At 60.9% G+C, this 26,478-nt stretch overlaps 1 protein-coding gene and 1 long non-coding RNA gene across 6 annotated transcripts; one reads left to right on the top strand and one right to left on the bottom strand.

The window, feature by feature from the left end:
- Positions 1-351: 351 nt before the first annotated feature.
- On the bottom strand, positions 352-26,111 carry CELSR2 (cadherin EGF LAG seven-pass G-type receptor 2). Of its 5 annotated transcripts, none has more exons than XM_072834841.1 (34): positions 22,775-26,111; positions 17,117-17,764; positions 14,748-14,970; positions 14,210-14,325; positions 13,938-14,026; positions 13,373-13,530; positions 12,806-12,969; positions 12,529-12,654; positions 12,001-12,167; positions 11,411-11,698; positions 11,153-11,327; positions 10,590-10,731; positions 10,296-10,416; positions 9,676-9,859; positions 9,412-9,513; positions 8,598-8,692; positions 8,155-8,364; positions 7,517-7,700; positions 7,281-7,409; positions 7,015-7,195; positions 6,680-6,847; positions 6,453-6,579; positions 6,130-6,330; positions 5,657-5,831; positions 5,251-5,363; positions 5,055-5,134; positions 4,839-4,965; positions 4,618-4,740; positions 3,887-4,014; positions 3,397-3,485; positions 3,097-3,291; positions 2,799-2,969; positions 2,414-2,648; positions 352-2,093 (listed from the first exon to the last, which is right to left on the bottom strand). In XM_072834841.1, exons 1-34 carry the CDS (start codon positions 26,094-26,096, stop codon positions 2,066-2,068), a joined length of 8,784 nt encoding a protein of 2,927 aa, XP_072690942.1. In that variant the 5' UTR covers positions 26,097-26,111; the 3' UTR covers positions 352-2,065. The 5 variants fall into 5 exon arrangements, with proteins under 5 accessions (XP_072690942.1, XP_072690943.1, XP_072690944.1 ...); XM_072834842.1 differs by having other exon boundaries at positions 352-1,949; XM_072834843.1 differs by having other exon boundaries at positions 352-1,946.
- LOC140638106 (uncharacterized) lies at positions 14,194-18,145 on the top strand. The gene is made up of 3 exons (XR_012035285.1): positions 14,194-15,913; positions 16,270-16,329; positions 17,359-18,145. It is a non-coding gene; the product is annotated as an uncharacterized lncRNA (long non-coding RNA).
- Positions 26,112-26,478: the final 367 nt, after the last annotated feature.

Here is a 26,478-nt window from a genome sequence, read left to right as displayed (position 1 = left end):
GCCACTCAGCCACTGACCTCTGCTCTCCCTGCCTCCTGAGTTCTGTCCCCAGGGCTCAGCCCTAAGGGGCTGCACTGAAAACCTGCCTGCTCTTTGCAGCCTCTCCAGGAACACAAGTCCCTCCAGTGCTGGGGAGAAAGAGCCTTTCCTGCCACCTGCCACATCCTCCTTGGACATGCTAGGACATGGGCTCTGTGCTGATGAGGCCATCCAGGGAGCACTGTTGGGATGTCAGTAGCAGGGCTAGCTCAGTGGCCGCTTGACATCCGAGGCCCCTGTCCCCCAGCCCTCCTAGGACCCTGGCTGCTCTTATTTTCCAGAGCACTGCACAGAAGCACATGATGACAGTGCTCAACCCGCACAGAACTAGAGTTTATTCAGTAGTATGGGGAAATGAAAAAACAAACACAAAACCCTACTGTATTTACAGTAACAATCAAACTGTACAATCTGATGGTTAGTATCAAGTTAGCATCCAGCATCTTTGTATTTTTTAAGTCAAGTCATCAGTAGTTAAAAACCAGTTAAATTTTTAACTCTTTGTAGGAATTGCTGAGGGGAGAGTTCGCGGGGAGAATCCATGGCAGAAAAGCCAGCAACCAGCCTTACAAATGAGAAATAGGTACTTTTTTTTCCACCCATAGCCTCTTTTTCTAGCCACCTGCTCCAGAGTAAAGTCAGTGACAAATCCGTAAAACATGCTCAGCGCAAATGGTACCTCAAACAGCGGTTGGCAAACTAAGACGGCGGCGGGAGGAGAGGAGGCGGGAGGTGACAGCCTAGGACAAGGGGAGGGCCTCAGGCCCCTCGCCAGGGCTGCTGGGCACACACCCAACCTGTCTCGGCCACATCAGACCCCTGGGACCGGACACAAACCCATCCCAACACAAAAAGCAAATAAATAAAAATATATATTAACTCTCTCTTCGCAGGGAGCTGGGAATGGGCGCCGGATGGGGGCAGAAAGAGGAACAGGACCCAGTCCTTTGAAGAAGAGAGCCCATTCCCAAAAGGGGTTAAAAATCAAACGTGTCTCAGAGGCCACAGCAGGTCAGACAAAGTGGCATTTGCCTGATCTTGGGCGGTGGGGGGGTGGGGTGGACAACAGCACCCAGACTTGAGACCTGTGCTCGAGACTTCTGGGGGGCAACCGAGCCAGCCCTGAATTTACTCTTCCTCCCCGTCCCACCCCCACCGCACAGCAAAGAAGCGCAACTGAACACATGACTGGCCTTCCCCGGGCGGGTCAGGCAGGGAAATGAAGCACTTTTGGGTCAGCAAACTGAGCAAACGCCTGGGCTGCAGCACGTGGCCAGAGTCCAGGAAAGGGAGAGGGACTGGGGTGGCCCGGCCTCCGCCCAGGGGCACGGGTTCCCCTCAAAATGTGTTCATGCAGCATTTGGGGGTTTGGGGGGCGCGGAGTCCTGCCCCCTTGCCAGACAGGGCCTTTTCAGTTCCTGGGCGGGACGGCACAGGCAGGGTGCGGCATGCCTTCGCCCTGGCCGCCCTCGCCATACTGAGGCCTGCAGGGGTGCAGCCCACAGGGCCCGATGCCCTGGGTGCGCGTGGCTTCGTCCTTTCCTTTTGGTGATGGCAAATGAGGGGCAGGCCCCCCACGAGTCCCTCTCCTCCCAGAGGCACAGCAGATGGGAAACCGAGGAGAGGCTGGGAAGTATCCTGGGAGGTCCTATCCTCTTTGGGAAGGGGAAGGGGAGTCAGTTTCCAGCATATAAAAAAAATTAATCCCTGAAGTCATGAAGAGTGGAGATCCTTTTTTAAATTCTTTTTTTCCTCTTTTCTGAAAAACTTTGTCTTGGAGATGTTGGCCCCAGGGTTCCAAAGTGCAGTGAAGGGGATGGTGGGGGAGGGAGTTGGCACTAGATGGCCTTAGGTGGGGTGCGACCCCTCCCGGCAAGGCCCGGGCTCCTCAGATGGACGTTTCATCGCTGCTGCGGGCAGGCGTTGGGGAGCAGGGGCAGGATAAAGCACAAGACAGGAGTAGGGGCATGAGTGCAGCTGGGGAAGGTAAGGGAGCCTCAGGGGTGTAGGAACCACCGGCCCAGGGTTAATGCAGGAAGTTAAAGAAGAGAAATCTGGAGAGGCAGGAAAGGAAAGTGACAGAAAAGGCAGACAGCGAATTAGTCAGAGCCGAGAAGACAGTGAGAAGCTTTCACCAGGAGGAGGAAACAGGAAAGCAACCCCAGCTCCCCACCCTCCCTCACTGTGCCTGCTGCAGGCCAAGCTGAGCCGGGCTCCACGGTTTGGGGGAAGGTCATGGTGGAGCTGGGCTACACCGGCCCATTCACCCCCCAACCGCCTGCCAGGGCAGCCCAGGGAGGCCCAGAAGCCGCTCTGAGCCCAGCCAGGGCCTCTGTGGGGCCGCACCCTGTCCCACCCAGCCAGACCCACTCACTCGGAGCCCGATGAGTCCTCATCCACCGTGCCCGCCTTGATGCTCATGGCGATGGGCATGACCCCATTCAGCTGCTCCTGGAGACTCTGCCGGGGTGGAGGGCGGGGAGGGGGCCCGCCCCGGCTGCCCTCGCTGGCTGAGGAGCCCCTAGAAGACCCTGTGCCTTGCTCCAGGGGTAGCCGTAAAAGGCTGCTCTTCTCACTGATGGTGGGCAGACACTTCTTCTTGAGGATGCCTGTGGGCCAGGGTGGGAGGGCGGAGGGGGCAGGTGCCATGAGGAGCAGGCGGTAGGATCATGGGGCTGCCCTAGAGAGCCCTACCAGCCACAGGACAAATGTGAGGTTGCTGGCCGGGGGAGCATGGCAGCCGGTCATGCCCCACTCACCTTTGTGAGGTTGGGCAGAGGGGCCTGGGAGGGGGCCAAGGGACCCCTCCCGAGGCAGGGCATCTCCATTCTCCCACGGGCGCTCCTCGGAGGCCCCATTGCCACTACTCTCCTTTGCTGTGGTCCCAAAGTCTCCCGGCCAGGGGGCCTTCCCCGGCCCTGAGCCCCCATCTGGTGGAGAAAGGAAGTCCATAAGGCCCAGAGAAGGCAGACAACTAGGAAAGTCACCACCCAGGGAATCCCTGGCTCTCTCCCCTCCCACTGCCCCTCAAAGGCCACGGCCCTGGCGCTGGCCCACCCTTGGGGGTACTGTGCAATGGCAGCCTCTCAGCGCCAGGCCCCAGCAGGCTGTCCCAGCCCGGCTCTCCAGGGAAGACGGCCTCCTCCTCCTCCTCCTCCTCCTCCTCCTCGCTGTCTGATGAGTGAGTAGAGGCATAGGAGCCACTCTGGTCATCTTCCAGGGACAGGTCGCTGTCAGAGTCTGTGTCAGGATCTGGGAGATGAGGGAGAGATCAGAGCTGACCCACCCACCTCTGCACACCCTCCACAAAAGCCAGGCAGCTGCCCCCCACTGGCCAGCAGGAGCTTCCTTTCTCACCATGCTGCTGGTCTTGACCTTCCAGGAATAGGCTGCCTGGGTCCCCCAGGCCAGGGGGCCCTTGGCCAGGGTTCAGTGTAGACTCTTCCCTGAGAAGACAAGACCATGCTGGAGGGGTCACCCATCACCTTGCCCGGTGTCCCATTCTCTTCTCTCTCCCTGATTTCCCAGTTCCCACCTGGTGCCCCTCCTGATTTTTTTTTTAAAGATTTATTTATTCATGAGAGGGGGGGAGAGAGGAATAGAGACACAGGCAGAGGGAGAAGCAGGCTCCTTGCAGGGAGCCCGACATGGGACTCGATCCCTGGTCCGCAGGATCAGGCCCCGGGCCGAAGGCGGCGCTAAACCGCTGAGCCACCCGGGCTGCCCCCTCCTGCTTCTAATGGAAGCTGCCACCCTATGAGCTAGTCAACTCCCAGCCTGGCCGGCCTGGCTTCCAACATGCGTGGGCTCTTCTCCCTCTGCTGGTGCTCCCAACACCAGGGCTCACCTCAGCAAGAAGGGGATGTAGCTGGGCTGACTCTTGCCCGAGCGGCTCGCGCTGTGCAGAGAGCCGGCTGAGTCTCCGTAGGGCTGGTACAGCCGCCCGTCCGCATAGGGGCTGGGGCAGTTGTAGGACTAGGCAGGGGACAGAGAGCTCAGTAAGCAGGGAAGTGGGACGGGGGAAGGGTGGCGAGTGGAGGGGCCGAGGGAGCTTGCCCTGAGGTCTACCTCCCACACGCCCAGGTCTAGAAGAGAGAAGCCCGTCTCTGCTGCCCCCTCCGTATAGGGCCCAGTAGTGGCTGTTGCTCAGCCATAACCGTGCCAGCCCTATGCGCCCCAAGTACTCCGGACTCGGCTATGAGGGCTTCCTGGTAAAAATGGTATAAGGAATTATCTCCCAAGAATGTGCTGGCAGACAGAAAGTTTACCAAGATTCGCCAAGTATTCTCAGATGCTGGGTATCCATGGCTGGATCCCATCTTGTCCACTTCCTCGCCTTATGCCTCCTAGTTCCATCCACTCCCATTTCTCCTGAGTCAAAATCCTCTTCCCCACCCCACCCGCCAGCCCTCTCTTCCCGGGCCTCACATACCATTTCACCACCCCTTCCTCCTTCCAGGAAAGGATGTAAGGAGGAAGATGAGGTGGGGCAAAGGCACAGACAAGGAGCTCCATGGGGCTCCTGCCTCTTCCTCCCCGCCTCAGACCCCTCCACCTCCCCGTCCCCAGCTCCCTCACCGAGGTCAGGGTGGACTTGGTGGTGAGTGCAGGATCAGGGCTGGGCTTGCGGCTACAGGCAAACTTGAGTGCTTTCCGGACCTCTTTGCTAAGCACCACGTAGGAGAGGAAGATGAAGGGGCCCTGGTGGACAAGAGGCGGCAGCAGCTAAGTGCGTGTGTGGCCCCCCCACAGCCGAGCCGCACCCCCTCCACCCATCTCCATGGGGCTGGGCCAGGTACCTGGACGCAATTGCAGGCAGCAAAGAGGTAGTGGAAAAGGAGGGTGTCGCTGTTGACAGAGAGCAGCGCCAGCAGCCACGTGGCGCTCAGCAGCAGGAGGACAGCAAAGGACGGCCTCAGGCCCGAGCTGGAGACAGACAGGCTGTGAGCCCAGTGGCCTCCTACACCCAGGCCTGCCCCCAGCCCGCTGCCCAGGCACCCGCCCCCTGTACTCACACAGGGCCTTTCTTCTCAAAGCCCTGCCGCTGGGCAGCACAGGAGGCACGGGCCGCCAGGATGTACAGGAAGACACTCATCTAGCAGGGGAGGGGGTGGGGGGAATCGTCAGGGGACAGGCAGCTTGTACCCACCCCACGGGGGCCCAGGTCCTAAGGACACATGCAGCCTGCTCACCCCACTTTCTAGCACCTACCGAGACAGCGAAGGCCACGGGGCCAGCAAAGCTCCAGATGAGCGTATCATAGATGGAGAGCCAGCAGAAGTCAGGGTTCCCATAGCCCTCAGGGTCCAGGCCCACAGCCAGACCTGGGGGTATGGTGACAACAGCAGGGGAAGGGGTGGTGGGGCCTTGGGAATTGGTCAGGTATCACGTGGGCTCACAGGGCCGGGGTGCCAAGGATTGAGGATTCCACCCACCATGTGTCAACACTGACCTCTCCAGGATGGGTGGGGGGAGCCCCAGCCCCTGGTGGGGAGCCTTGGGGGGCTGAGAGAACTCAGACCGGGGAATGGGGATGTGGGTGGGGAGAATAGGGCATGAAGGGAGACCCAAAGCCTAGAGATGTAGAACCTCAGGCCGAGGAAGGGGTGGGATGTACCTGTGATGAAGGCGGGCACGCCCCAGCCCAGCATGTAGTAGAAGCGCATGGGGCCAGCATTGACGTCACGCACTTCGGTGAGGGCCCGATAGAGGTGCAGGGCCTCCAGTAGGCCCCAGGAGAAGGTGCAGAGGTACAGGAAGTGCAGCAGGATGGCAATGACTGTGCAAGCAAACTGGGGGGCCCGGCCATGCCAGGTCAGTGACCAGGGTGCACCCAGAGCACGGATTCTATCTTGTTAGGCAGCGGGGAAAGTCGGAGTGTCAGGTGGTGCTTCGGGAGGTGTGGGCCAGAGGAAGGTACTTCTAGGGTGCCAGGGAAGTGAGGGGGAGCTGGAGAAGGGGAAACCATGGGCTGGGTGCCGGGCTGGGTTCTAGCAGAACCGGAGCAGGGACCAGGAGCAGGGAGCTGGGGAGGACTCCCGAGAGGACGGCAGGTTGTGGACAGCGTCTGGGTGAGGGGAGACAACTTACAGGGAGGTCAGCCTGGTTGATTCCTAGGAGGAAGACCAGCTGAGCCAGGCCCAGAGCAGCAGTTAGGTTCCGTCGGATGCCATGCTGGTTGGAGCGTAGGGCACGCAGGATGGTGAGGAAGAGGAAGGAGAGCAGCAGAGCGGCCAAGGTGACCCCTAGGGCCACGTATGTCAGTGTCTTCAGCGGCAGAATCTCTCCATTCTGCAGAGCGGGTGGCAGGAGGCCCAGAGAATTAGGAGGGGCGGGGCCTTAGCATCCAGCCCCGCACCCTGGGCTCCCACCCCTAGCTCCACAGCTGCCCCCTGCCCCGTGGTGGGTCCAACCTCCCGCCGGGACACATCCATGAGCACGGCAAAGCTCGTCATGTGGTTGCACTGGCAGCTGACATGGCTCTCATTGCGGAAGACGACCTCGCAGCCTCGGGCTGACCAGCCACCTGTGCCACTGACCCTGCGTGAGGAAGGCGGGATCAGGAGATAAGGAGGGTAAGGCACCCAGGGAGGCCTGGCTCTCCGCCCAAAGCCTTGGAGGTAGGGCAGTGCAGGCTCACAGGATGGAGTGGTTCCAGAAGACACAGATGGGCTTGGTGCGCTCCTCCGTCTCCAGCAGCCGGAACTGCACGGTGACCGGTTTGTCCAAGGCTCGGGGCAGAAGCTCCTCATCGTCATGGACACTGATACTCACCACGGGCGTGTTGATGACCGGGCGTTTGGGGACTCTGATGAGGAACAGGCAGGTATACAGTCACTATGGCAGTCTAGTGGCTGAAGGGACGCATCTCTGCATCACTCGGGGGTGCCTCCAACCCCTGGCCTCTCTCTAGGCTTCAGCACTCAGCCACCCAACCCACACGCCCACCCACCCTGCATCTCCCTAGCTGCTCACCTCAGGCTGCGCTTGTCCGGGTCATAGTTGTGGGGCAGCAGCCCGGCCAGAGTGCGGTAGATGATGACGCTGGCCACAGCCTCACCTTGGCTCAGCTCTGGGTGCCGCCGCTGACGCCGCGCCAGCTCCTCTGACTCTTGGGGCTCTCCAGGGCCCGCGGGCCTGACCACGGTGGGTGTTTCTGGGATCGGGACACTGTCCACTCAGCTGGGCCCTGCACAGATGCCCCAGCCTGACCCCGACCCACCCTTTAGCTTCCCACTGACCTCTGAAGACAGAATCAGGCAGGATGACCGTTGTCTCAAGGTCTGGGGGCCGCTCCCCCCGCAGCGCCTCATAGCGGGGCAGCTTGGCCCCAGCAAAGTTCCCTTTGTCCAAGCGAACTACAGAGATGACTAGGGAGAGGGTCACAGGTCAGACCCTGGGTCAAGCAGGTAGGCCCGCAGCATGGCCACCTTTGCCAGGGATTCTCTCTACAAACCCTTCCCTGACCCAGTCTCACCAATGTTGGGTGTGACAATGGTGAAGGGGTTCAGGTAGGTGTGCCGCATGTTCTGAGCCAGGGCGCTGGCATAGGCCTCGTAGTGCTGGAGAAGCCAGGCGGTGCCACCCTCCGTCTGCTGGATCAGCTCCCAGTGCCGCTTGTTGGCCGCATCCAGGAGGGCACTGCCCACCCGCAGCAGATTCTAGGGGGGGCACAGTCACGGTGTTGTAGCCCCACACCTTCTCATCCCCACCACCAGGCCTCACCTGTGCCGAGACCAGCCCCGGCTACCCACCCTAACCACAAACCTTCCCTCCTCATTCCCCAACTAAGAGCTTCCGGGTCCTGGGCCTGGACCCCCACATATGTACTAGATGCTGATTCTCCCCACCCTGGCACAGTGGGCAGGGCCTCTGCTCCAAGGAACCGGGTCACACCAGGCCCCCCACAAACATTCAGTTCTATTAGCACCTTACTAGGAAAAGGGCTGCAAAGAGATGCTCTAAGTTCCATGGCTCAAGGGAGCTCCTGGAGGCCTCATGCCAGCTAGGAAGTCCCTTCCTAAAGGTAGGGAAGGCCCCCAAGTGGCCCTGGCAATAGGCTCACTCACCATGACCCCCATTTAAGGTGCCAGCCCTGCCCCATCCAAGCCCCACCTCAGTGAAGTGCACGTCCTGTGTGGCGGACAGTCCAAAGCCCCGCTGGGCACTCTCGTGGGCCAGCAGCCGTGTGGCCAGCTGGTAGGCCACCTTGACATCACTGCCAAAGTAGCCGGCCGTGTGCTGGGTGGCGTTGCGCAGAAGCAGAGCCAGTCGCTGGGAGCGCCCAGAGTCCAGACCCGACTCGTTCCGCTGCAGCCGCTCAGCCTAGGATGGAGCCAGACAGGACAGGGAGCAAGGGAAATCAGCACAGGAGGGCGGCAGTGAGGTCCCCAGAGGGCAGACCTGGAACTCAGGAATAAAGGGGCCTCAGGAAAGGGGAGAAATGACCACTCCATGTGGAGGCCCCAGGAGGCAGGGCCTGGAATTCCAGAAGCCCCTTTCTCAAAGCTGGCAGCAGGGAGGGGAGAGAGGAGCTAGAGATGAGGAGGTTCACTTACAAAGCCCTTCAGCTCTGAGAAGGTGACTGATGTGCAGTTGAAAAGGTTTGGGGGGAGCCACCCCCTGTGCTCATCACAGTGGCGCACGGCAGTCCCTGGGGGAAGGAAGCCCAGAGGACAGGCCTCAGGAGAGACACAGGAGGCTTCAGGGACCTCTCTGAGTTTCTGGGGGCCAGCACCTCATAGGCCAGAGATAGAAGACAAGCACACAGGGGCCCTGCCTTCCTGTAGTCCAGGTGAGAAGAGGAAGACAGGTGCAGAGAACACTAGAGCCAAAGCCTCTGCATGATGGGCCTGAACAAGGACTATAGGAGTACGGGGCATATGTTCTCCTCAAGCCCCCAGACATGGTTACCCCTCTGCAGCCGCCCCTTGGTGCTCTCTGCCCCTCTCTGTTCATCATCAATCCAAGGACCAGCACCAGCCCCCATCCCAGCGCTGTGTCCCCTGGAAGAGCACCCAACACCCCCAACTCCCCTAACTGCCTTTCCAGTGGCATCACTGCCCTTCCAGGTGGTGAGTGGAGGATGGGAACCCTGTGTGATTCATCTTCGAATCTCTAGGACCCAGCCCTATGGCAGGCACACTGTGGGTCTTTCAGCATTTTTTGCTAAAAATTCAAGATATAGGTGCCCTTTATTCTGGCAACCTTGGGAGCAGAGAAACAGTGTGCCAAGGAAGAATGGGACATGGGGTCTCTAGGACCTGGACACCAGAGAGAGGTCCCAGGATTTGCAGTCAGGGGCTTCCCACCCTCGTCCCAGCGATGAGAGGCTGAGTCCACAATATTGCATTCGAGGCTTCCAGCACCTACCAAAGGAACCTCTGGGGCAGGGGGCAGCAGCAGGCAGCCCGAAGCGGGTACGGGGCCACCAGATCCCAGCCTCTATGGCCCGTGGGCAGCTGTCGTAATTCACTGCAGGGAAGCACACTGGGTCACCCAGGAGCAACTGTCCCCCGGGAGCTGTGCTTAGGCTCCCAGCCCTCCCTCAGCAGCCTCAGGCCTGCAACCAGCCCCCCATGCCTGGCCTCCCTGGCACACAGCGGGACAGCCACCAACCCACTACAGGAACCCCACCTTCACAGCCATTGGTGGTGACCTCAGCAAAAGGATTGTCACAACGGTCACACTGGCGCCCAATGACGCCTGGCTTGCATGGACACTGGCCGTCCTCAGGGTCACAGACGCGGGACAAAGAGCCCGTGGGGTAGCAGTCACAGAGGAGGCAGGTGGGGCTGCCAGGGGGCCGGTAGTGGTTCTCCTGAGAGGGAGGACAGAGGACGTGGGTCATTGGCTCAGGCTCTCTCTCCGGGATGCTCATGGGTTCTTTTGGTGGTGGTCCCTTTAGGGAGAGGCTCGCTGACTTCAGGTCTCCCCAGGAGTGGTATTCAAAATATTTAACTGGTAACGATTTGAGGTCACCAAATCGGTGCTCTGAGGGACATCCCAGAGACAGGCAGTGATCGATGAGCAGGCTACAAAAAAACAGTATAGCTGGCCTAGAGCTCACCGGTAACGTTATCGGTCCTGGGTGCCCTCAAACCACAGACACACAAGAGCCCATGGCCACCTGTTCCCCACCACCCACCATCAGAACAAGGGCACATAGCTTGGAGCTCTCTGCAGGAAGGCTCTCTCCACGGCCTCCCTGCAAGGGCCCAGGCACCCACTGCGAAGGCCCAGGTCAGAGCTATCACCTTGCAGTGGCACTCGCCGCTTGTCTTGTTGCAGTCTGGGTCGAAGCCTTTGCTGACGTCACAGTTGCACGGGCCGCACGTGGGGTGTCCCCACCAGCCTCGGGGGCATGGCTGGTCAATCCTGTGGAGAGGGCCCAGGAAGACATGAGTTCCTTCTGCCACCCCCATCTGCTATAGCCACATGTGGCCCTTCTGGCTGGCTGTAGCTCAGCCTGGTTCTCGGTGCTCCGAGGGACACCCCAGAGACAGGCAGTGGCTACTGGGGCCTGCTGCAGCATGCCCTGGTCCACTTACCTGGTCTCACAATATGGCCCAAGGTAATTTTGGGGACACTCGCAGGTGTAGCCGTGGGGGGCACTGGGCTTTCGGATACACACGGATTGATGTTCACATGGGTTCAGGTCACACACATTAGTACAGTTGTCACCATAGTAACCTGAAACCGTAAAGACAAGAGAGGCTCAATACCCACCCTGCCCTGGCACTCTAATTTTTTTTTTAATTTTATTTATTTATTCATGAGACACAGAGAGAGAGAGAGAGAGAGGCACAGACACAGGCTCCATTCCATGCAGGGAGCCTGATGTGGGACTTGATCCCGGGTCTCCAGGACCACCCCCAGGATGGAAGGCGGCGCTAAGCCACTGAGCCACCCAGGCTGTGCCCCCTGGCACTCTCTTTAAACTTGCCTTCAATCCACCTCCTTCCACTCGGAGAATCATACCAGCTGGCTATGGCTTTGCAGTGCAGGAGATGAGGCCCAGAGGTCGCATGACTGGCCTCAGGTCACACAGCAGAGCCGAAAGGAGTCCCTGGGCCCCCGCCAACCTGCCCATTTCCCTGGATCCCTGGCACACCTGGATCACAGCTGCAAGAATAGCTGTCCCAGTCATCACTGCAGTAGCTGTTGGCAGGACACGGATTCGAGTCACACGGGTCTGGCAGGCTACAGCCGGGCTCCACATTGACGCTTTCCCCGCGGCTAGGATCCAGACTGCTGACCCCCTCCGACGTCTCGCTTACCCTCACACCCTGGCGGGGACAGAAGCGATGTTGGCCCTCTGTGGCGCTGGCCTCCAGATGGTGAGGAGGGGAAGGCAGAGGAGGATGCTCACCTGCAAACAGCCCCGGAAGCCGCGGGCCACACCACTGGCTGGCCCAGGCACTCCCCCGACCGTGATGTTGCTCAGATGCAGCCCGTGCAGCCGAGGGCCTAGGTTGCCCTCTGCCCGCTGCTGCCCGTAGTCGAAGGACAGGATGGCGTGGCCGGGGCCCCCACTGGCTCCCAGCGCCAGCTGTGCATGGTGCCAGTCGCCATCATTGGCTCGGCCTGGCTCCAGCTGCAGAGACGAGGCCTGGAGCCCTGTGCCCTCCACACTCAGTACCACATGGCCTTCCCTCAGCTTTACCAGAAGAAAAGAAAAGAGGGTCAGCCGACTGCCTTAATTGGCTCCTGTAGCCCACCATCCTCCTTCCCAGACCACCACACCATCCTACTGGCCAGCCGAGGCTGGAGAGGGAAACCTATTATTTCTCTCAGGGCCGAGAGGTGGCAGCAGTGATCCAACAAACAGCTCTAGCTGCCTCTTCCTCCGGCAAAGGATAGACCCTGCCCAGCCATCTCTGGCCAGCCTCCTGGCCAGCCTCCGGGAAGCACTTCAGCCAGGGTCAGGGCCCGCCCGCCCCCCACCCCTCCTGGCATCACCTGCAGGGTGATGGTGCTGCGCCCTCTGGTGACAGCCTGCAGCAGGACACCGTTGGCCTGGCGCGTGCGGAACATGAGGCTGAGGTGCCAGGGCTGGGAGATGGGCAGCGAGAGGCCGTGCCAGGCCACCAGGCTGCTGCCCAGGAAGCGCTGTGGGTTGGCCATTTCTGGGGAGGCAGATAAAGGTAGACTGTGACGGGCGGAGCAGCCAAGTGCCCCGGGGGGTATGATGCTCAGAGGCGGTGGTTCCCCGGGGAGGCAGGGCAGGCCTCCTAGTGCCCACTCCCCTTGCAGGCCCCGCCCTCCAGAGCGTTTACCTGTCCTGGGCCCGCCCCACACTGTGCCCAGGCCTGCCACTGACTGGGCCCTTTGTCTCCTGTGCTCCCCTCTCAGGGCTCTGCCTAGACATGCTTTTCCACCCACAGCCCAGCGTGGTTGGGCCCTGCCCAGTGCCTGCCCCGACCCTGCCAGCGTTCCCAGCATTGTCGACAGCTCCCAGGCCTTGGCTTCTCTGGTTGCCTCCCCTACCCTGGGCACAGCTCTTGCCCCCGAAGCCCAGAGGACACTCGCAGCTGAACGCATCCCACTGGTTCACGCAGGTACCCCCGTTGTTGCAAGTACTGCTGTCACACACGTTCTTCTTGGCAGGGCAGCCTAGAAAGGAGAGCAGGGGGCTCGGTCGGGGCTCCAAACAGTAAACCTGTAGCGGAGGGGCCTCTGAACCCCCCAGCACGTCCCCACACCAGGCACAGCCCTCCCTTCTGCCCTGGGCTCCTGGCCTCGCCCCTGGCCCAGGCTCCCATACCAGGCACGGTGCCATTGTTGGCGACGAAGTCAGCCATGTCCACATGCCGGCTGTCCACCTGCAGATTCCTCATGCAGCCCACAAAGTGCCGCGTCCGGACAGGGAAGCTCTCGGGCAGGTCAGGTACCCCGCCCAGCAGCAGGGGCCCGGTCAGATCCAGAGACCTGGTGAAGCAAAAATGGTGGCCACATGAGCAAAAGTGGTGGCAGATGGGGGAGCTCCTGGCTCTTCCTTCTCCCCTCTCCCTGCCACCAGGCTAGAGTGGGGAAGGGCCGAGGCAGGAGCCCACGGGACCCTGAAGAACAGCACAGGGGAAGGGAGGCACCCCGACCTGGAGCCGCTCTCATCTGGTCCCCACCCTTCCCGGGACCACTCCACAAGACCCTGCTCAAGGCCCTAAATCTTGCCGCTTCCACCCCCAACCCTGACCCCTGCAGAAGGCTGAGGGAAGCACAATGAGGGAAGGCCCCCATCCGGACTGGTTTCCATTTCAGGGTCCCCTAAGGCCTACCCTCTCAACCCTCCCCCACTGCCACACCCCATGCCTCAGCCCCCTTCCCAGCTCACTTTTTGCTGCCACCCTGGGTGCCCTGGGCAGCACAGGAGTAGTTGCCCAGGACAGCTCCGAAACGCAGGGCCACCCCCGTGTCACAGCCATCCACGGTCACCACAGCTACCTTCTGCTCAGATGGGCCCTGCGGGAGCCCCGTCTGACCTAACAGTGGCTGTGGACAGGGAAGGGCAGAGAAGGGAAACGGTGAACAAGGAGCCCAGCAGGTCCATGGGCCAGGCACGAAAATGCCAGCACATGCTGACACTTCTTCGTACCACACATATACACATGCGTGTACACATACTCACTTGCACATACAGTGTGCTCACATGACACACATGCTCAGCTGCCTTCCTCAGCATCCACCAGACTTTGTGCTTGTTTATCAGGATGGGGAGCATCTAACGCTCTGGGGTGGTAGAAGCGGAACACCCCAGCAAAGTGGCAAGTCCCCACCCCCGTCCCTCCCTTTCTGCCAGAAGTGCCATGAGCAGCACCCCCTGGACGAAGCGCCCCCTACGTCTGAACACTGAGACAAGGACAGAACCTTCCAACTCCTTGACCCCCTCCTACACCCACCTTATTATAGTACTTCAGCTGTACTGTGTGCCACTGGCCGTCACTGACCCCTCCAGGCACGAATGGGGACACGGTGGTGGTCGACTCCCCTGGAGAAAGCACCCAGGTGAGCTGGGACACTGGATGAGGGCTGGGAATGGGGAGGGCATGCTCGTGGTTGGGACTGGACCCAGGTTTGGCTCGGGGAGGGGGAAGTGTGTGTCTTGGGGTCAGGGGCCAAGACACATAGGGCCTTCCTGAGATGGGCAAGGACATGGGGCAACCGGGGTCACCTGCAGAGAAGGTGAGCTGGACCTGCTCCTGGATCACCTCGAGGGCCACAAAGTCATGCTTCTCATTGAAGCGCCCGTTGTACAACAGCAGCCCATCACGCTCCTTGGTGGCAAACCTGAGCAGGGGTTGGGGATGGGGGTAGGGAATGGGCCACCTACCTAACCCCAACCCCCAGCCACCTAACTAGCCCCTGATCCTACCCAGGACCCTCCAGAGGGCTTACACCTTGGCTAAGGTGATGGACTGTGGAGCTAAAGTGTGGAAGATGAGCCCAAACCAGAACTAAAACCAGAGCCCCTGGCCCCTCGGGCTCCCCACCCTCAAGGGTAGGCAGGAGGAGTGATAAGGCAAGCCTGGTGGGTGAGGAAGGTCTGCTAGCCAAGTGCACAGGTAACTCTCAGTGCAGACCTGGCTCTGCCAACAACCTGCTCCAAGCACTTTTGCTGCCCTTTCTCTCACCTTGTCTGTAGAACGGGAGACACCCCAGGGGCCCACCACACTCCCCATACACCCCACCCCCAGTGTCCAGCCACTCACGAGAGGGCCAGAGTGAAGTGGAAGCGCTGGCGCAGGCCACGAAAGGTGATGAAGGAGTGGGCAGGGAAGCTGCGTGTGGTCACCTGGCAGTAGGGCTTCTCGAAGTCTCCAGATGGGCAGTCGCACTTGAAGCCACCCACCAACAGGTTGACACAGGTGCCACCATTCTTGCAGACACCTGGGGTGCAACGGCCTGAGCGGGCACTCACCTCGCAGTGCTCACCTGGGCAAGGAGAAAGGCAGAGTGAGCACCAAGTGCCTGAGGAGGTGGAGGGGAACTGGGATGCCTCCCCACCCAGCCATACCTCCTGGAACACTCCCAAATTCTCCCACACTGCCTTTCATGTCCTCACCTTCTCTGAGATCTAGGCAACCGGGGTGCTGTGCTTAGCCCACCGCACCATCCTCACCACCATCCCATTATACTGCTGCCCTGCAAGTCCCTGAAGCTCCCAGGCCCTTCTGTACTCCTGTTTGGGGCTCAAGCCACAAGCCTGCCAGGGCCCCTGATCTAAGGCCCAGGTCCTAGTTATCCTTTGGTGTCAAGGCTACTAAGAAAGCATGGGGGTGTTGTGTTCCCACAGGGGTGAATGTGCATGGAGGAAGGCACTGTAGGACAACACGAGGGCTGGTGCCAAACCCCCTCCCTCCCCACTCCCTCCTAACTGGTGCTTTTGTCTCTGTTAGGAGCCAAGATCAGTTTCCCTCTCCAGGGATGAGACCAGGCTCCCACTTGGATTGTCAGAATTATGGGTGGACACGGGTGTGTGTGTGGGGGGGAAGCTGGGGACTCCTGGGAATGGGGCAGAGAACTCCTACTCTCAGCCCTGGGGTCCAGACGGAGGCCCTCTGTGCACTTGGGAGATGCTGACAGCGTGGAGATGTGAGACTTGGGAGCAGACCAGGCTTTCAGTGGAGGAGATGAAAATTCCAACAACATCAGATGGGAAAATCCACTCCTCTCTCTCCCTCCCCATTCCCAGATTCTAGAGATAGGTTCTCAGCTCCTGTGCCTAGTGACTGGCTCTTGTTTCCATGGAAACTGTTGTTCGCCTACCCTAAGCCCCCCTCCCCATCCTCTTGGACAAAGACTCCCTTCCCATCCCCCAAGCCCTCCTCTCCCTCCCACCCCCACCCACAGCAGCAGCTGAGAGGAGTCAAGTCTGGCAAGTTCTGGGCGGCAGGGACGGCGGTGGGGGTCGGCTGCCACTGCTGGCAGGGCCAGTGGGCATGGCTGTGGAGGAGAGAGGAAGGCCTAACCTATCTGGCAAGGCAGGGCCCATGGAGGAGAGGGGAAGGGGGTGTTCTGAGGAGAAACAGGATCCTGCAGAGCACAAAGCGGAGGCAGTGAGCCTCCCAGAGAGGCTGGGGAGGGGATGCTGTGTCAAGACTCAGGTCACAGGCCAATGGGGAGGCCTGACCCTTTCTCCAGAACCTGGGCAGGGGTGAAGCTCTGGTGCTAGGGGTCACACAGGTACAATGACCTTCTGAAACAACCCTACCCCACACCCGAAACCTCCAGTGTCTTCTATGCCTTTCCTTCAATGCCTGGGAAGAACAGCACTGCCTATAGCCCGGAAAGGTAATTCCCTCGGTGTTGGGGGGTGGGGGAGGCCAGGTCCCAGGCCCAGCTTTGGAGCTAGTCAGGCTGTGAGGGGACACTCGGAACAAGTCACCTGATCCCAGTGGTCTCTTACATCACAGCCAACAGCTTCCAAAGCTAGCTCTTTACATGTATTAAGTTCATTATATTAATTCTTACAACCGTGCTATGACGTAAGTTGACGTGTTATCTCTGTTTGAAAATACTGAGACACAGAGAGGTTCAGGTGCCCAGGGTCGCACAGCCAGAACCCCGAGGGGCTGCCTCCCGAGCCGGCCCTGACCTCACTCACTGCGGCCCTGACCTCGCTCACTGCCCAGGCGGCCGCTGCTCCGGGAGGGGCTCGCACAGCTCCTCCCCACAGGCCCAGGCCTGTGGGGCTATGCTGGCCCCCAGAAGGGAACAGGCGCCCCCCTGCAGCCCCCGGGCTCATGCGTGGGGGCTCACCCGTGGGGCTCTCCCATGGGACTCACCCGGGGGGCTCACTGGGGGCTCTCCCATGGGGCCCTCCCGTGGGGCTCTCCTGTGGAGGCTCACCCGTGGGGCTCTCCTGTGGGGGCTCACCCGGGGGGCTCTCCCGTGGGGCTCTCCAGGGGGGCTCACCTGTGGAGGCTCACCTGGTAGGCTCACCTGGGGGGCTCACCCGTGGGACTCTCCCGTGGGGGCTCACTCGGGGGGCTCTCCCGTGGGGCTCACCGGGGGGTTCACCCGGGGGGGGGGGGCTCTCCCGTGGGGCTCTCCCGTGGGGCTCTCCCGGGAGGCTCACCCGTGTAGCCGTCGCGGCAGAGGCAGGTGTAGCCGCCCTCGCGGCTGCGGCAGCGCCCGTGGGGGCCGCAGGGCCGCGAGTAGCACAGGTCCACCTCGGTCTCGCAGTAGTCGCCCGTGAAGCCGGGCGGGCAGCGGCAGCGCAGGCCGCCGACCGGGTGGATGGGCCGGAAGAGCACGGAGGACGAGGCGATGAAGGGCGCCGAGGAGTCGAAGCGCAGCACCGACACGCAGCGCATGTAGTTCTCGCAGGGCTCGCGTAGGCAGATGTTGTCGTCGAAGGGCAGCACGCGCTGCGCCGAGATGGCCGCGAGCAGGCTGCGGTTGAGGTACAGGCGCTCCTGCAGGTCCTCGGAGGGCAGGAAGGGCGGCCCGCCCCCCGGCCCCGGCGGCCGGCCCACCGACAGGCTCACGTTGAGGATGTGGCCGCCCGGGGCGTCCGTGTCCCGCTGCACGTTGAAGACCACCACGTGGTCCGGCGGTGTGGCCAGCGTGGCGGCCACCGCCTGGATGAAGAGACCCAGCAGGGGGGACAGGAAGCGCTCCGGCGACATGTCCTCCAGGCGCAGGGTGATGCTGTGCGTGAGCATCTCGTCCGTGATGATGGTGACACGCAGGGCGCACTGGGCGGTCACGCTGTGCACGCCATCTGCGGGGAAGCGACACAGGTCGGGATGCGATGAGCGGGGCTGGAGGGTCAGGGCTGCCAGGCCACAGACCTAGCCCTCCCGAGCACCCGACAGGGGAGGGGGGACTGAGATCCGGCCCAGCACCCCTGCTCCGCCCAGATGCCACGATGGACTGACTCCCTTCACTAACTGGCAAAAAGTGCCCAAGGGATCCCTGGGTGGCGCAGCGGTTTGGCGCCTGCCTTTGGCCCAGGGCGCGATCCTGGAGACCCGGGATCGAATCCCACATCGGGCTCCCAGTGCATGGAGCCTGCTTCTCCCTCTGCCTGTGTCTCTGCCTCTCTCTCTCTCTGTGACTATCATAAATAAATAAAAATTTAAAAAAATAAAAATAAAAAAAAGTGCCCAAGAAACTACATGGACGTCACTTGTAGGCAAGTCACACCTTGAGGGACTAGCCCCCATAGACACTTAGGGCGATTTGATTTTCAGAGGCTCTCTTGGCATGCTTTCCCCAACACCGCCCGCCCCCCCCCCCCCCCCCCCCCCGTGCCCGCGATCACAACGTCTGAAGAATGGCACATGTTTGAATGTTCGTGCACCCTTCCCTGCCCAAGCGGAGGGTCTTGCTCTCTTAAACCGGAATCTCGGCTTCCCTGCACTAGAACCTGATTTTTCCTATTTCTTACCTTTCTACAGGGCCCAGAGCACCATGAGAAAGCCACAAAAATGATCATCCTGCCCCCTCAGCCTCTATATCTCAAGGCTCCCATACCCCTGACCCTGGCTGTGCTCTCTCCTCCCCGACCAAGGCAGAGTGGGGGTGGTGAACTGGGTCAGTGGGCCACCCAGTCCCCCTCCCACTGAGCCCCATAGCTGCTTGGGCGCAGGCCTGCTATCCCCATAGCAACACCCCACACAAAGCATTCTTCCTGCCCAACTCCAGGCTGCTGAAGATAGCCTGGTGGGGGCCTCACCCCAGGAAATCCAGCTGAGCCACCCTACCAGAGGCTGCACCACCCATTGCCCTGATGCTGTGAGAGATCTTGGGGGCAGAGATGGAAGGGCCTGGGCAGCTGGCCAATCCGAAACCCCAGAAGAGCCCCACGAGTCTGATCTCTCCTCTAGCCTTGGGCCTCTAGCTATCCATCGCCCACTTGGCTTACCACATTATACCCGAGTGCCTGCCACACCTGCAGGCCACACACTCACTTATTAACACCTAGGTGCTAACACACTCTAGTGTCTCACTCCACCCACACTCTAAGCCCAGAAATACCATACACACCTGAATGCACATACACATGGCCATGGGTTTTATTTAGCTCAGAAATGAAGGCTGGAGGCCAGTGGAGAGGGGTAAATGGCTCAGCAGGGCTCTAAAGGGTATTTGTATTTTTACTCACTATAATGTTCTACACAAAGTAGGTGTTCAGTAAATATTAAGATGTCTCCATAGTGAAGAAACGTCTTTATTTTTTTAAGATTTTATTTATTTATTTATTTATTTATTTATTTATTTATTTATTTATTTGAGACAGAGAGCGAGCATGAGGGGGGGAGGGCAGAAGGAGAAGCGGGCTCCCTGCTAAGCAGGGGGCTCAGCAGGGGACTTGGGGGCTGGATCCCAGGACCCGGTGATCATGACCTGAGCCGAAGGCAGACACTCGACCTATTGAGCCACCCAGGTGCCCCAAGAAATGGTCTTTAAAACACAGCAGGAGGGGCCCTGAGTTGATATGGAAAAGGACTCCCTAGCAGGAATGGGTCAGGAGTTGTGTTTCTGGGATGGGGTGGGAGGAGGAGGAGGAACCTGGGAATAGAATCTGTCTCCAGAATAGCCAGGCCTATTTGAGGTGGCTCACTACACCAGGTGGCTCAGTTGAGCCTGAAGGCTGAAGGCAGAGACCATCTCAGCCCTGTCCTTGGTCCACCTCCCCTCCAGCCTCATCACATGAGACCGCTGAAGCCCTCCTGCTCTCACCAGCATGCTTGCTCGTCATTACCCACTCCCTCTCCTCCTACTCTTGTCTATAGCCACTGAACATGCTGTGCCTTCCCACCTGGCCTACCCAGACACCAGCTCTCTGCCCTCCTACATTTCTCACCTGCCCTAAGCTCACCGACTCCAGGAAGCCTGCACAGATTTATGACCTCAGGCTCCACTTTCCTCCCTCTTTCAGGCGGAGCTGGCACAGGGCTCTTGTGTACTTGGTGCCTCTGCCCAGTGATTCCTCGATGGGACAGTCCCTCTAGGCAGAAAGTGGCCCGAGAGTCCACACAGTGCCTCTAACTTATTAGGGAGGGAAGGGGGCAAAGCCTGTGAGCAAGAGAAACCTCACCACCACTCAGCCCTGCGAACAAGCACTCCTCCCTGCACGCCCCCCCCCAGCAGCCCCAGGCCCCGCCCCTGCCCCTCACCCAATGTGTCTCTGTTGCTTCCCATCTGGTCTACCATCTGTGGCCACCTGCCCCTTCCTCTGTTGTCCCCCTCCCCAGCAATCAACCTACTGCACAAGCCTTCCTCTTTGTTCCTCTCCCCTGCCTTGACCTGGCTCACCCCTCCAGTGCCAGGGCAGGGTGGGAACAGGGGTCCCAGGCCCTGGACTGTGGCAGGATCAGACTCCAAGCCTCTCTTCCCCAGCAGGTGCGCTGGTGGGAGCTGTAGCCCCAGAGAGGGTCCCCCGCTCTGGGAGCTGACCAGACCACACACAGGAGCTCCTGTGTGTCCCAGCAGAGGAGGAAAGAGGCAGGGAGAATTGAGGCTTCAGGACAGCCCCCCAGCCCAAGCTGGGGCAGCTTCAGCCACGGGGAAAATGAGAGGGGGAAGTCAGAGAGGCAGGAACGCGGAGACTAAACAGGGGAAAACAAAGATCCAGGGAAAGACCCAGCAATGGAGAAAGTGGGGAAGGAGAGAGCCCCGCAGGAGATGGGGAGAGCGCCCTAGAGAGGGGCAGCACCAGAGGGCCCCGGTGGGCAGGGGCTGGGCAGGGGCGGGAAGAAAGAGAGACAAAGAACAAGAAAAGGAAAACAAAGGGGCAGTGGGAATCAATTCCCCCCCTCACCCCAGCCTCCCTGAACTTTGGGGTTGCCGTGGTGACTGTGTCCAAAGGTCAGGGCGGAGGGGACAGGATGGAGGGGACAGGATGGGGTCGGGCTAGAGGGCCAGCCTGAGGCCTTCCCTTCTGTTCTAGGGGAGCTGTGGTCAGGGGCTCCGCAGGTAGGAGCCTGAAGGCTGCGTGGGGCCTCCTCAGTGCCCTGCCACACTCACCTAGGACAGGCTGGGGGGAGGACACGAGGGAGAGCCCCTTCTTTCCCATCCCTCCCCACTGCTTGCTTCTCCCAGCACAGAGAAGGATACAGGATACAGGAACTCCAGCCCTTCCCTTCCTCCTGGAGAAAAACTGAAGCTTCGACAGGCACAGGGCCTTGCCGATGATCTCTAAAAGCTCACGTCAGGGCACCTGGGTGGCTCAGTGGTTGAGCATCTGCCTTCGGCTCAGGTCATGATCCTGGGGTCCTGGGATTGAGCCCCGCATCGGGCTCCTCGAAGGGAGCCTGCTTCTCCCTTTACCTGTGTCTCTGCCTCTCTCTGTGCCCCTCATGAATAAATAAATAAAATCTTAAAAGAATATTAATAAATAAATAAAAATAACGGCTCACATGTCCTGGCTCCCATGGCCACCCGAGGAGGGGAGGCATCTGTCCAGGAAGGACCCAGAGCGAGGAGGGGGCTAAAGCCACACCCTGCATCTCACATGCCTCTCGTTCCCCATCTCGTTCCAGTCCAAGCCCAGACTCCCTGGGGTGGCAGTAGAGGGGTGCCCGGCTCTTTTCCTCCTCCATGATGTGTCTGGAGTGGGGTACCGTGGCCCACCCATCCACAGGGTGCCCCTAACAAGGGGCCCTCAAGGGAGCACCAGTTGTTCCCCAGCTAGGGAAGGGCCTTAGCAACCTGGGGCTGGCCCCCTCCTATGCCACTGCCGATCACTCCCCACAGTTGACAGAGAAGACAGAAAGCGGCCCCCCTCAACTCTCCTCCCCCAGCCCTCTGTCCAGGGAGTCTGCAGGCTGAGCGCTTGGCCAAGCAGCAGGAATGTCCAGCCTGGGTCCCGGCCAGGCTCCCACGCCCCAGGACTCAGTTCTCTCCCCACCGGAGCAGGGGGCTGTACCCTCAAAGGCCACCGGTCCCCTGGCTCATCCTGGTTCCACACTCCATTCCTTGAGCCTGGGCTGGTCACAGGAAGGCCTAACATCCTAAGAAGAGCCCATAGGGTGGCAAGGGGGCCCAGGAGGCCTCAGCCTGCCCCTGGCTTCCCTGCAGCCCCTCCCCCAAGCTGGACCCCAAACCATGGCCTCTGACAGTGGGGTCTGTTTGGACAGAGACAATGAGCTCTGGCTTCACTTCCTGCGGGAGCTCTGAAGGGATAGCCAGGCCAGGCTCTTTCTGCCTGGAGGGAAAAGAATGCTCTAGACAAAGTCCCCCTCAGCCAGTCTGGGACTCAGCCGGGAGCCAGAAGGGGCCAGAAGAGGCCCAACTGCAGGGTCCTGACCCCTCGGCGGCAACCCTGTGCCCCGTGGCCCTCTGCTCTGTCAGAAGGCTGTTATGAGATCACAGGAATATCCTGCCGGGCGTGAAGGGGTGCTGAGGGGCCCGGCTCGCCTCTCCCCCCACACACACCACAGTCCTCTCTACCCCTCCCCCAGCTCTCCTGGTCCCCAGTCTTCCCCGCGCCTTTTTTCACAATCCTGGCAGCCATGGCCAGGGCAGCCTCGCAACACTTCCCCTGCCACGTCACAGGGTGGTAGGCAGGGGGCAGCCAACCGAAGCAGCCCAGCCCAGCCTGGGGCAGCAGGCGGGGCCTACACCAGCTGCCAGGATTCTGAGGGCTCCTTCCCAAGCTGCTTCTCGCCCCTCAACCTCTGCACCAGACACTGGGCAGAGAGGCGGGTCAGCGCTTCCTTGAACCTGTGCCCAGGCCCTCCCCCAAGGGCCACCCCCACCGGACGCCACCTGGGCCCTTCCTTACCTGACACTAGCACGCTCATGATGGCCTCCAGAGGACGGTTGTTGTCCAACGCCCGGCTCAGCCTCAGTTCGCCCGTCGAGGCATTGAGCAGGACCAGGCTGAGCTCATTCCCCCTCTCGAAGCTGTAGGTCAGGCTGTCTGAGACATCAGGGTCATGGGCAGGCACGCGGCCAATGGCACCCCCAGGGAAACTGCTTGAGCGGTTGGTGACATAGTTGTTGAAAAGGATCTCAAAGTTGCCCAGCACTGGTGGGTTGTCGTTGCGGTCAAGCAGGCGGACGTGGACGGTAGCCCGACTCACCAGGGGAGCTGACGTGGCCTGGATGACCAGGATGTATTCAGGCCGGTCCTCGTAGTCCAAGTCCACCAGGGCGGTCAACTCCCCAGAGAAGATGTCCAGTTGGAAGACCTCAGGAATGTTGCCCTCCACAATCTGGTACATGATCTGGGCATTGGTGCCTTCGTCGGGGTCAGTGGCTGTGACGCGGGCCACGGCCAGCCCAATGGGGCTGTTCTCTTCCACGAACACGTCAAACTCGTCCTGCTCAAAGACAGGTGGATTGTCGTTGACATCCAACACAGTGACTGTGACTTCCATGGGCGTGCGGGCTGGAGGCATCCCCTTGTCCACCGCATATGCCCGCAAAATGTATTGGGCCACGTTCTCGCGATCTAGCCTCCGAAGCGTTCTCACGATGCCCGACGTGGACTCCACGATAAAGTCACCATCTCCATCATCGCCCCCCTGGAAGGTGTAGAAGACTCTGCCGTTGAGGCCGGAGTCACGGTCAGTGGCTGAGATCTGCAGGACACTGGTGAAGGGAGGCACATCCTCATAGACGCTGCCCTGGTAGGAGTCACGCAGGAACTGAGGGGCATTGTCATTCACATCGTTCACCAGGATCTCTAGGTAGGTTGTGTCAGACTTCTGGGGAATGCCATTGTCCCGGGCAGTGATGGCCAGGGTATAGGACACTTGGTCCTCATAGTCTAGCTCAGCCTGGGTGGTGACAGCCCCTGTGTCTGCATCAATGCGGAACTGGGGGATGCTGTCCTCCATAAAGTAGGTGATGCGGGCATTCTCACCCGTGTCCTCGTCCGTGGCACTGATCAGCACCACCGTGGTGCCTGCTGGCCGGTCCTCGTTAACGTTCACCGTATAGTGGGAGCTCTGAAAGACTGGACGATGGGTGTTGGCATCAGTGACGTTCACTACCACCTGTGCTGTGTCCTGCCGAGTGCCATCGGAGGCAGTGACAGCTAGCACATATTGCCGCTCGAGTTTGTAGTCCAACGGCAGGGCGAGCGACACGAGCCCACCACCACTCTGGCTGGTGATGGAAAAGCGGTTGCGAGTGTTGCCGCTGGTGATCTGGTAGGTGATGACACTGTGGGCATCGCGGTCCACAGCCGACACTGTCACCACGCTGGTGCCCACAGCCGCATCCTCGTTGAGTCTCACTGTGTACTCCGGTTGGGTAAAGGTGGGGTTGTTGTCGTTGACATCCAGGATGGTCACACTGACGCTGGCTGAAGCAGTGAGCACTGGGGTGCCGTGGTCTCGGGCTTCTACCCCAAAGCTATAGAAATCAACCTCTTCCCGGTCCAGCTCAGCTGCCACAGAGATCCAGCCTGTGCCATTGTTGATGGCAAAGGGGAAGTCATGCCCAACCCCAGCAAGGCGGTATTCCAGGCGGGCATTATCACCAGCATCAGCATCGATGGCCTGGACATGGAGAACCAGGTAGCCTAAGGGGACACTCTCTAGCACAGTAGCCTGGAAGGGGGTGCTGACAAAGATGGGGGCGTTGTCGTTGATATCCAGGACTTGCACTGTCACCAAGCCAGAGACGTTGGAGAGTGGGGGGCGGCCACCATCCTGTGCCCGAACCCGGAGGGTATACTCCTTGGTCGTCTCATAGTCAAGAGGGCTCACCACGTCCAGAGCCCCGGTCTGGGCATCCAGGTAAAACTGTCCCCGAGCATTGCCACTCATGATGCTATAATGCACCAGGGCATTACTGCCCTTGTCTCTATCCGAGGCTGTGACCCGGAGTACCGGGGCCCCCGGGGTCACATCCTCACGCACCTGGACCACGTAGCGCTTCTCACTGAACTGAGGGGCGTTGTCATTGTCATCCTCCACAGACAGGAACACAGCAGCTGTGGCACTCCGTGGACCTGGGTCCCGACCCTGATCACTTGCCTCCACTGTCAACTGGTAGGATTCTACTTCTTCCCTATCCACGGGGCCACGGGTTCGGATGACCCCAGAGCGAGGGTCAATCTCAAAGATTTCAGAGGGGCTGCCGCCAGGCCCCTCCAATAGGCGGTACAGAATATTGGCATTGGGGGGGGCATCGCCATCTGTGGCTCTGACTGTGAGCACCTCATAGCCAACCTCCAGGTTCTCCCTGAGGCTCTCCTTGTACTCCTGCTGCTCGAAAACAGGGTCGTGATCATTGGTGTCAGTCACCAAGATGGTGAGTGTGGCCAAGGCACTGCGTCGGGGCATGCCATGATCCTGTGCCGTGACCCTGAAGACATGGGTGCTCTTGGTCTCACGATCCAGCTCCTCGGCTGTGGTCACGGCGCCCGTGATTGGGTCCAGAGAGAAGAACTGTTTGGAGCGGCTATCAAAGAGGGCATCCATGGTGTACTCAAGGCGGCCAGCCTCGCCCTCGTCTGGGTCAATGGCCCGCAGAGATGCCACAGGGGTACCTGCCGGCTGGTTCTCAGGCACTGTGGCCTGGTAACTGGGGGGCTGGAACTGGGGGGCTGTATTCACGTTCCTTTTCCGACGCCCGCCCATGGGCTCTTCTGTTGACCTTTCCCCTGCCCTGAGCACTGGGGTCTGCACCAGCTTGCAGGACTGGCATCTCAGCCGTGGGGCCTTTAAGCACGGGTGTTCCTGGGGTAGGGTGAGCTTGCCCTGTGGGGAAAGGTGGCCTCCAATGCCCAGGAGGCGACAGCTCCACGGGCAGCCTTCGGGGGCTGGCGGCAGAGGGATGAGGGCTCCGGATTCTGGGCACCAGACCCTCAGCCCGTCGTGGTGGGGCACCAGGTGGCCAGTCAGCTCTGTCCCTGCATCCCTGCAGCGGCTGGTGTACAGCCAGAGATTGGAGGCCGAGGCTGGGCAGAGCCAACCCACGGGGGCGCAGGCCCCTGAGGAGCCCCGGCCCCCGGGCCCCAGGGAACGACAGGGCCCCACTTGGTCTCCCAGCAGTGGCGGCGGCCGCAGCAGCAGCAGCAGCAGCAGCAGCAGCGGCGGCGGCGGCGGCGGCGGCGTTGGAAGGGGGGCGCGGGCCGCCCGGCTCTGCATCTCTCCCTGCTCCCGGCCGGCCGGGTCAACGGCGGCGGCGGCTCCCCCTCCGGCTCCAGCCGGCCCCGCCGCGCCTCATGCCCGGGCCGGGGCGCCGGTCCCCGGGGGCCCTCGTGCGCCCCGCGGGGCCTGCGCTTGGCTGTCTCGGCGGGGCCCGCGCTGAGCCCTGCGACGCAGCCGGGCTCGCAGCGCTCCCGGATCCCGGCCCGCGCCCGGGGCACCCGGCCGCCGCGGGCTGGCGCTGCGCCTCCACTCGCGCGCCCGTCTCCCGCCACCTGCGCCCGCGGGCCCCGCGCGCCCCTGGCCCTGCCGACTCCCCGAGCCCCGAGGTGCCCCTGCGCCGCCGCGGGGTGGCCCACCTGTGCCCGCCGATCCACGCACC

The sequence above is a fragment of the Canis lupus genome, chromosome 8 (assembly GCF_048164855.1).
Source record: "Canis lupus baileyi chromosome 8, mCanLup2.hap1, whole genome shotgun sequence".
In the NCBI taxonomy this organism is placed as follows: Eukaryota; Metazoa; Chordata; class Mammalia; order Carnivora; family Canidae; genus Canis; species Canis lupus.
The sequence above is the reverse complement of the archived record's forward strand: the minus strand, read 5'-3'. Positions and strand labels throughout refer to the sequence as shown.